Consider the following 11,162-nt stretch of genomic DNA (forward strand, 5'->3'; position numbering starts at 1 on the left):
AAAATAAATTAAATTCTGTCAAAAACTATTGCCTTAATTTTCAACGAAATTGTTTTTTTGTCAAATTTTATTTTAATTTTGCTCTACAAAATTAATACCTATTTATCTTTTGCACTTGATTAACAAATATAAAGACAGTAAATAATATATCAAATTCATATTGATCTTAATATAATTATGTGTACAAAAGTCTCTCTTATATACTAATGAAAAAAGTCTATGTCCATGCCATATACATCCAAACAAGATACAAAAATCATGTTTTACAACCCTTTTCTGTTGCTGTGGAGCCCTCTTCTATTGTTGTGCAACCCTTTCCTCTTGTTGTGCAACTGTACCTGTAGGCATGTAAAATATTTAAAACACAAATAATTGGAAAAGCACAACAAATCTAACATAATATATAATCTGAAGTTATACAACCAACCAAAAATACTTACTCATATTTTCCAATGGCTTCTTCAAGTTAACAATTTACTGCTGCAAAGGTAATATTAATGGTCTACAGATAAAAATTGTAGATATAAGCTTGTGGTTACAAATACAACCAAAAATGAACATAAGAAACAGAGAGGGGAAAAAAGAAGGAAAAGAGACCAACAATAATTCATTTGTAATATATATATATATATATATATATATATATTAGGATTTTTTATTTTTTTGCAAATTTTTTAATATATATATATATATATATATATAAAAGTTACTTTAGTTTTATAAGTTACGTATGTTATATATATATAACTAACGTAACTTTTATAAGTTACGTAGCCTTATAATTGTAAATCATATTTCTTACGTCAAAAAGTATTTTTTCCCTCATATATACATTTAATTAATTTTGGTATTAAATTGTGCAACTGTAACTCTACCGGATTATTATGCCTACCTGATTGTAATTGTAATTCATGTCTGTTCCAATGTAAGTGGGTGGGTACCTGATATAACGTGAACAAAATTAATTAACTATCAAATTAAAATAGTTAATGGGGGTACTGAAATACTCTATCTGGCTGTCCTTTTACTCCATTAGACTATTAGTACAAAAAATAACAGAGAAAAAATAATAAAAGATATAACATTTAAACTATTATTTAACTCTATATTCTTAAATCATTGATAAAAAGCAATCTATATTTAGAGCAAAAAAGTCACGTACCTATCTATCTATATATAAGGCCAGTATTTGCATATTCAGAGCCACATATCTGAGAAATATATAGAGCAAAAAAGAATATAAGAAACATATTTTTTTTATGAAAGTTTAACAATATTGAGCATGGGAAAAGTTCATCTCTCTATAGGGCAGAGGACAAAATACTGACTCAAAGGTGCACCACCACCTTTGTCTCGATTGCTTCGTGTAAATTCGCAAGCTTGAAACAAGTATATTGTTTTATATGAGGACTAAGAAAACCAAAAGAAGCACAGATGCAGATACTCACGCTTTGGCTGTGCCAAGGAGAATCTTGATACGTGCTTCCCAGGTAAGATATCCATGGATGACTATCAGCTCCATGAAGCCATTGCTCCAAGTTTCCATTATTGACATACTCATAGACTAACATCCTGAAAACATACCACACATAGGAGATTAACATTCTTTTCCGTCGAAAATCTTCGACGGAATCGAAATTCCGTCGAAAATTCCACAAAATATAATTTCTTTTTCTTTTTTCTTTTTTCAAAAATTTTCGACGAAATTCGTTTTCCGTCAAAAATCTTTGACGGAATCGAAATTCCGTCGAAAAATACACAAAATATAATTTCTTTTTCTTTTTTTTTTTTTTTTTTCAAAAGTTTTCGACGGAATTTCCTTTTCCGTCGAAATTCTTCGACGGAATCGAAATTACGTCGAAAATTCCACAAAATATAATTTCTTTTTCTTTTATTATTTTCAAAAGTTTTAGATGGAATTCCTTTTCCGTCGAAAATCTTCGACGGAATCGAAATTCCGTCGAAAATATTCGACGGAATCAAAATTCCGTCGAAAATTCCACAAAATATAATTTCTTTTTCTTTTTTCTTTTTTCAAAAATTTTCGACGGAATTCCTTTTCTGTCGAAAATCTTCGACGGAATCGAAATTCCGTCGAAAATTCCACAAAATATAATTTCTTTTTCTTTTTTCTTTTTTCAAAAATTTTCGACGGAATTTCTTTTCCGTCGAAAATCTTCGACGGAATCGAAATTCCGTCGAAAAATCCACAAAGTATAATTTCTTTTTCTTTTATTTTTTTCAAAAGTTTTCGACGGAATTCCTTTTCCGTCGAAATTCTTCGACGGAATCGAAATTTCGTCGAAAAATCCACAAAATATAATTTCTTTTTCTTTTATTTTTTTCAAAAGTTTTCGACGGAATTCCTTTTCCGTCGAAATTCTTCGACGGAATTGAAATTCCGTCGAAAATTCCACAAAATATAATTTCTTTTTCTTTTTTCTTTTTTCTTTTTTCAAATATTTTCGACGGAATTCCTTTTCCGTTGAAATTCTTCGACGGAATCGAAATTCCGTCGAAAATTCCACAAAATATAATTTCTTTTTCTTTTATTTTTTTCAAAAATTTTCGACGGAATTTCAATTCCGTCGAGAAGTCCATAAAATATAATTTGTTTTTATTATATCTTTTCAAACTTTTTCGACGGAATTACTTTTCCGTCGAAAATTTTTGACGAAAAAGGAATTCCGTCGAAATTTTAGACGGAAAACAGATTCCGTGGAAAATTTCGTCAATAATTTCAACGGAATTTTTTTCCGTCGAAAAATTCCGTCGATAATAAAGACTTTTCTAGTAGTGTTGTTATCATGAAAGCAATTTATTACCAAAATAAATTTATAATTCAAAAAGCAAATTTCCATTGTGGGATTTAATTGAAGCATGAAAATGTCAATATATATAAAATCATAATACTATTACCAAGATAATAATTTAGGGTGATGAAGAGTGTGGATTGTTGCATGAGATGACATGTATAAATAGTAGTATTAATTGTACCAAGACAAAAGGATAGAAATTTATTAAAAAAGAAAGAAAGATAGAAGTTTGTAGAAGTTTTGATTGATCTTTTCTAATATTATTTTTGAGAGGGATTTGAAAGTTTTAACTCTAGATCCTCTTCGAATAGAATTGCCTCCTGTAAAGGATACATATAACTTTTCCAAAAATATATATATAAAAAAATTTGGGGTGAACGAGATGTGAAATATTATGATCTTGTAAAATTTTTGAGAGTTCACTTTTTCTAGAAATAATCATTTTTAAAAGCTCTCTGAACAAGTTGATAATTTTTTCTCTCCATTTAACCATGAAGAAACGTTACAATATAATCCACTGGATTTAGATGGAGCCTAACTTCATTAGTAGGAGTCTCATCAGAGTTTAGGTGATTTGACACACTTATGAACTGTTTTAACAGTTCCTTTTAAAATGATATGTGTAATTATAATAGGGTTTTATGATTATTATGTTACATAACTCAACTTGATTTTCCTACTCACACAATAAAAAAGAGAGAAAATGAAATGATGAAAGAGAAGGGAAAAAATATGGACCCCACCTCTTTGATGTGTGTGTAGGAAAATGGAGTTAGATTATGTCACATGATAAACATAAAACCCATTATAATAAGGGAAAATATTTTCTGGTATTAGTGACTCATGACATAAAAGTAGAGTTTACAAAATAATAGAAAGAAAAATAAAATAAAATAGAACCCAGTTATGCTATGAGTTTCTAATAATTTTTTTTTTCTCTTTTAAAAGGAGAAAATAATTGCCCAATTATAATAATCTAGTATCCCCCGAAATTACTGATGTGTTTTTTTTTTCTTTCTCTTATTGGGTTCGGTTCTATGATGTTCGGAGTTCGTATCTACTTGATGGGCTCACTAATTTTCAATTTGACAATAGCTTGTACTTTTTCGATTCTTTGAGTCCACTTGGGTTTTTCCCCTTACACACATAATTGAATGTAAATAGTTGTTAATTTGAGTTACTCATGACTACAAGAATTTGAGTTACTCATTAATTTTAATCAATTGCTAACAAACAAAGTTAGAAAGTAAGATATTATCTAAAAGTGAGTCACTTTCCCATGTCTAGTACGTATTAGATATATATGAAATAATTTTTTCTCAAAATTTGTAATAATGTTATTTCATGTCCAACGCTACCTAAAAGAATGCACGGTGCCCCATCCACCATACGAAATGAGTTAAAATCAAATAATAAATTGGATATAAATATTAAGGATTTGGTATTTGTCATTTTAAATGATATAAGTTATGTTATTTTAAGAGAGAAATAAACACAAAAAATAAAAATCATAGAAGAGAGAAAGTAGGTGAGTTTTTTTTTAATTTAAAATTTAAATAAAAAATTTATTCTGTGTCTATCTCTCTTAAAACGACATAACTTTATGTCATTTAAAATTATAAATACTTTTTTCAAATATTAAATAATGGGTGTTTATAAATGTGAATAGATAACATATAATTTACCATATCTGAAAAAGTCACTGAAGAGTATTAGGATTGGTGTGTGTGTGAGAGGTTTGGGTAGGTTGCGTGTTCAATTCAAATAAAAAGAAAGAAATCAGTGATAGTGAGTCATGATTTTCTAATAATATCTTACAGATAATGATGCCGACTAGTCCCTACCCGATTGTTGACCAACTGTGCAACCTTTAGAGTTTAGCCGCCCCAATTTATACACATCCATCGGTCAGGTCGAGCCTACATGCAAAATCTGATATCTTTATTCTCATTGTATAGCCGCCGTATGTGGGTATGTATTGTGTCATAAAGAAGAAAGCGCCAATGGAAAGTGATGGTTTGGTATATATTTATTTATAGGGTTTTATATATGTTTATCATGTATCATGATATAACATCACTTTCCTACACACACTAAAGAGGTGGGGTCCACATATTTTTCTTTTTCTTTTATCATTCCATTTTCTCTCTCCATTCGTGTGTGTTGGAAACAACATTTAAATCATGTAAGATAACACTAATAAAACCCTTATTTATATAAATGCTGAACCAAACATTGGCAAAAATGTCAAGGTTGGGAAGGAGACATGGGAAAAGTTGGGATCATAAGCGTTGCAGTATTGGCGTGTTTGATAGTGACGGCGAACGGTGAACAATGCGGTCGACAAGCGGGTGGGCAGACATGCCCAAACAATCTGTGCTGCAGCCAATACGGTTACTGTGGCGACACCGATGATTACTGCTCTCCCTCTAACAACTGCCAAAGCAACTGTCGGGGCGGCAGCGGCGGAGAAAGTGCATCTAATGTTCGGGCTACATATCATTACTATCAACCGGAGCAACATGGATGGGACTTGAACGCTGTCAGTGCTTACTGCTCCACCTGGGACGCTTCCAAACCTTACTCATGGCGCAGCAAATATGGATGGACAGCTTTCTGTGGCCCCGTTGGACCTCACGGTCAAGCTTCTTGTGGAAAGTGCCTCAGGGTAATTAATTAATTAACATATCAAAATTTAATATCATGTATTATATATATTTGCAATCTTAATCTTAATTATTATTTAGACTTTAGAGATTGTTAGATGTATATATTTTCTCTCTATATCTGTCATGTCATACAATATATATAGTCTAATAGATGATTTTGAATTAGTGAAAGGAACGTGGTGTGAAATGTGATGGATGAATGGTGATGCAGGTGACAAACACAGGAACGGGAGCGCAGATAACTGTGAGAATTGTAGATCAATGCAGCAACGGAGGGTTAGATTTGGATGTAGGCGTGTTCAACCAATTGGACACAGATGGCAGAGGATACCAACAGGGCCACCTAATTGTCAACTATCAGTTTGTGGACTGTGGGAATGAACTGGAGTTGATCAACCCTTTACTCTCAATCCTCGATGCTCACCAATAAACTGCGTAAATCTTCTGCTTTCTGTCTCTGTAACAATAATCAATAAATTAAAGTGACCGTGTGAGTAATTAACAGAGTGTGAGACTAGAGTATATGTTTCCATTAGGAAAGACATCATACTCTACGTGCTCATGCTTAGAATAATCCTTTAGGCATGGATTTTGTTATCCTTAATGAGATGAAAATCATGCATCAGCCTAATTTCTTACAGTCTCTCTCTCTCTCTCTCTCTCAGAATCAAAATTTATGAATTTCGACTTGGGTACAAACTGCAAGAGTGTTTTGTGTTGGAAAAACCCACTGAAAGTTGAAGGTAACCAATCATATTTGTTGATTTAAGTTTTAAAGTTGAAATATAATGGTAACGCAAAAAAGAACAAATTGAAGTATGATGACAGATAAGCCTGAGGTTAACGCAGACTACACAAATTTTATACAGTCCGACTGCCATCTAAAGTTTGTAGGAAATTATTGGAACACTACCTAACATTTTTGATCTGCTCATTTGCCTCATGTTTCATCCATGGCTCTTGTATTAATGTGCGTAATATAGATATAAAATTATTAATATAAACTCATTTAAAGTGTTCAAATGATTCTTTATAGAGGAAATAAAAAATTTTCATGTCACAACAGGAGGATGATGGTAATTTAGTTGATACATGAGAGCTGAGCAGTTGAAAATAAGAGTATGTATTCGATCCTTCCCAGTATTATATTTGGAAATGTTTAAAGTTTTAATACTGAACTCACCTTAAATAAGATTATCTCTCAAAGAATATTTATGGTTTATCAATTTTTTTCCATGTAACAAGAAGTTTTGCATACACATAAAACATACTAATATACTATGTATCAGATATTAAAAAAAATTAACTTGGGAGTTGATTTATCCCAACCTTCAAATTAATAATATGAATTTATTGGATTGGTGGTTTAAAATACATAATTCAACCTGTTAAAGTAGTTGTGTTAAATGAACCGACCCTTATACATCAGATCCATTTTGTTACCTTTATCAATATGGAGCAATAATCAATTCAGCCCAACAGGTTTTAAAGTGTCCGGTAAAAACATATTTAATATTTTGACGTGCTGTACGTCCATTAGTGGGACTTAATTTTACTTTTCCATTAACAATTTTTCAATTATCTTTTTTTTGTTGTTGTAAAAAATTCAGTTTCTTGTCTTCTTATTTTAACTAAATTTAAAAAAAAAACTCCAAATCTTCCATGTCATTTTATTTATTTAATTTAAAATTAAGTATAAATATATTATTTCAAGACTTTATAAATTAAATATTTCACTAAAATAAAAAATAGTCATAATTTCCGTTTATATATATATATATATTAATTCTCTATCTATTTATATTTTTATTATAGATTTTCATGTTTTTTTATTGTAAATATAAATTAATTTGATCTCTTATACTTTTTTATATTTTAGTGAGAATTCCCCATAATCTGATACAACTTACCCAAATCCTTTATCATTAGGCTAATTCTAATGACTTATTTTATCTCTTATACATTTATACACATATGGAAGTAAGTGAATTTATTTATTTATTATTTTTTCTTTTATAAGACTCCATTCACTTACATATGTATGGAGAGATAAAATTAATCCCTCTATTATTTATAATTTTTCTTTTCATTTTTCCCCTATTCTCCCAATAACAAGTGAAATTCCTAAACTCTATTCTGATAATGATAATATTCGAATATGCCATCTATGATATATTATTTATGAATTCATGTGCCTAACCGAGAATGAATTATTTATGGAAGCAGCTAGAAGGACATGACGTGGACTGGTCTAGGTACCGAGCATATCTGTCCCACATGAAAGCTACCTGCTTCAGTTGCACTATGTACGTAGCTCATAATCTTGTGCTATAATGCTAGAAGATAACAAAAATAATTCATAGCTATATTATTGATATTATAGCTTTTATTTTATAAATATTTTAATCGATTCGTTGTTTTCTAATTAATTTAATTTAAGGTGGATTTTAAAATTAAAATTTTAGATCCCTACCAAAGAAATTATTAGTTTGATCGCGATATAGTTCCTACATCTACATGGTGGTAGTTGCGGCGAGAGAATGCTTACATAAGAAATTCCAGTACTGAAATCAGCGTCAATAGTCTATGTGCTGATTGAGATGGTGCCCGGATGATCTCTTTCAAGTTTCTTGTATTCGAGCCGGTGACATTTTGGTCTCTAAGAGTAACTTTATTATGTTTCCATACTTACAATTAACACCATATTTTGTCTATTTTAGTTTTAATGAATTTTTTTCTTTCAAATTTTCTTCCGCATGATTACCATATGATTTTCTAATCGTTATATAAAAAAGAAACTAGATAAGGCAGCAAAGGAAAGAAGTGGGACAAAATAAAAGTTTTAAATAATAATTTTATATAAAAGTAACTATTTAGTACCTCATCACCGTAAGCCCAACACTATAGGGCCTAGCAGAACACCCAGCCCAAAATTGATGCCTTGTATGCCGTAATTTCTTTTGTTGTATTGTTAGATAACTAGCTTGCTATTAATATATCGGTAAAAAAACGTGGCAAAATTCGTCTCACTTAGAGCTTGTTTGGATCCTCTCTTTTTTTAAGTTAGAAATTACTTATAAGCTAAAGCTAAAAAAAAGCTAAAAGCTATTTGGTAATTTCATAAAAATTTTAGTTTAAAAATTACTTAAAAGTACATATTTCAAGAAAATTATTTCTCTTTATCTCTATAGCTCTTCATTTTTTTTTAAAAAGTACACAATTCAAGAAAAGCAGATAAGAGCTTAAAAAAAAGCTCCTCCTAGAAGCTTTTAACTTTTAACTTTTTTCTTGATTATAAAAAAGAGAGCTTTTCTCAAAATTTATTTGGTCTAACTTATGCTTATAAGTAGCTTCTAACTTAACAAAAGAGAGAATCCAAACAGGCACTTAGCCTGTTTGGATCTTTTTTTTTTTTTTTAAACGAGAAGCTATTTATAAGTTAAAGCTAAAAAAAAGAGTTTAAAAAAAAAAGTTAAAAGTTGTTTGGTAATTACATAATTTTTTTAGTTTAAAAACACATATTTCATGAAAATTATTTATCTCTATCTCTATAGCTTTTCATTTTAAAAAAGCACACAATTCAAGAAAAGCAGATAAGAGCTTTAAAAAAAGCTCCTCCTAGAAGATTTTGGTTTTTTTTTTTCCATTATAAAAAAGGTTCGTTTTTCTACAGTCAATGTAGATAATTTATCTACATTGAGCCCAAAATAATATCGTTTTGAGGCAAAAATCAAGATATTTTTTTAATTATAATTTATTCCGGAGTTATAATAGTCTTTTTAATTATAATTTTTTAATTTTTTAACGCAAAACGACGTCGTTTTGGTAGTGAATGTAGATTACTTATATACATTTATTATAGAAACATTAAAGTCATAAAAAAAGAGTTTTTTATTATAAGAATTTTTTTCAAAACCTGTTTGACCTAACTTAGTCTATAAGTCAAACATTTTTTTTTTTCATTTTTGACTTGCCATTCTCATTACCCGTTTGGTTATAGTTGGTTACCGATTTTGTGTTGTACGTCAAGTATTGTGAGTATTTTTATTTATAATATAATTTTATATTAAATTTTAATTGTATAATTTTATAATTATATATAGTTATCGCTTTGTAAATTGCGTTATTGAGTTAATCTGAATTAAGTTCTTGTTTCCTAACTAATTTAATTCACCTCTAGTATTGTGGAGTTTATATTGAGTGTGACTCTTTAAATTTTTAATTAAAGGTAACAAATTCATGATATTTGAACCAAAAGTTATTGATTAACTATTCATTGTCACTACTACCATTTCGGGGTTCCATTTCAAATATAGCTAGCTAATTATATAGTTGGGAACCAATTAAATTTGATTCCCACTATTAACTCTAATAATAACATAATATAAAATTATTTTCTACATATATAAAATTGTGTGATGTCTAATTTTTTTTTCTTCTTCTCACATAGATCCACAAGTCCCACACACTTTTATATGTGTATAAGTGATAGTTTTATGTCATATGATAAACTTTAGACCGGTACTTGAAACACTTATTTTCATAATCTGCTATTTTTGGACTTCATGACTGTGTCTATCTTTCTTTTCTGTCAGGTTTATATAGTGGTATTATCACTATTTATCTTTCTTCAACAAAATTAATCCGCATACATAGCACTTCTCAAATGATGGTCTTCGCTCCAAATCACTTCTCAAAAGCATGTATATGATCACTTGTACATAAAGATCCTATTATCGTTTCTTTACCATCTTGTTAATGAATTTTATTTTATACGTGGAAGAGAGAATATGACTTATTGTAGTAGTAGTTTAGAGAATAATATAAATCATTAAAAAGGCACTCACCAACACCTTAAGGTTTTGCGTTGAAGTGGTTCTTTAACATGGTATCAGAACTTGAGTGAAGGTCACGAGTTCGATCTTCACCGCCTCCACTTGTGGAATTAAATAAAAAAAAAAAGCACAAAAAAAGTAAACCAAAAATTGGGCCTGTGCAATATCCAAGCTTCAAGCCCAAAGGGCTCTTGCGTGAGGGGGTGTGTTAGAGAATAATATAAATCATTAAAAAGAAGCCCAAAGGGCTCTTGCGTGAGGGGGTGTGTTAGAGAATAATATAAATCATTAAAAAGGCCCTCACCAACACCTTAAGGTTTTGGGTTGAAGTGGTTCTTTACATGGTATAAGAGCTTGAGTGACTACAAGGTCACAAGTTCGATCCTCATTGCCCCCACTTTACAGTGGAATTAAAATAAAAAACACATAAGGTAAACCAAAAATTGGGTCTGTGTAATTTCTACCCTTCTATAGCCTAAAGTGCTCTTGCGTGAGGGGGCGTGTTGAGATATATAGTCCCACATTGGTTGTAATGTGGAGTTTATAAGACATTTGACACTCCAACCCTTTGAGCTAGCTTTTAGGGTGGTGTATCCCAAGGTTCTTTATATGGTATCAGCGTTTGAGTGACTATAAGGTCACAAGTTTGATCCTCACCGCCCCCACTTTAAAGTGGAATTAAAATAAAAAGCACAAAAAGGTAAACCAAAAATTGGGTCTGTGCATAATTCACGCTTCAAGCCAATGAGCTCTCGTGTGAGGGGGCGTGTTGAGATATATAGTCTCGCATTGATTGTGTGAGGCAACTAATGTGGCCTTTATAGGGCCTTGATCACTCCCAC

The 11,162-nt window shown here is 30.4% G+C and overlaps 1 protein-coding gene across 1 annotated transcript; it reads left to right on the top strand.

Moving 5' to 3' along the window:
* The first annotated feature begins 5,072 nt into the window (after positions 1–5,072).
* LOC133286923 (pathogenesis-related protein PR-4-like) lies at positions 5,073–6,108 on the top strand. Its single transcript, XM_061484428.1, has 2 exons — positions 5,073–5,484; positions 5,697–6,108. The coding sequence occupies exons 1-2, from the start codon at positions 5,083–5,085 to the stop codon at positions 5,913–5,915; spliced, it is 621 nt and encodes a 206-aa protein (XP_061340412.1). The 5' UTR covers positions 5,073–5,082; the 3' UTR covers positions 5,916–6,108.
* Positions 6,109–11,162: the final 5,054 nt, after the last annotated feature.

Source organism: Gastrolobium bilobum, unplaced genomic scaffold, assembly GCF_033153095.1.
Source record: "Gastrolobium bilobum isolate Gb01-03AN ecotype WA unplaced genomic scaffold, APGP_CSIRO_Gbil_v1 utg3810, whole genome shotgun sequence".
Classification (NCBI taxonomy): Eukaryota; Viridiplantae; Streptophyta; class Magnoliopsida; order Fabales; family Fabaceae; genus Gastrolobium; species Gastrolobium bilobum.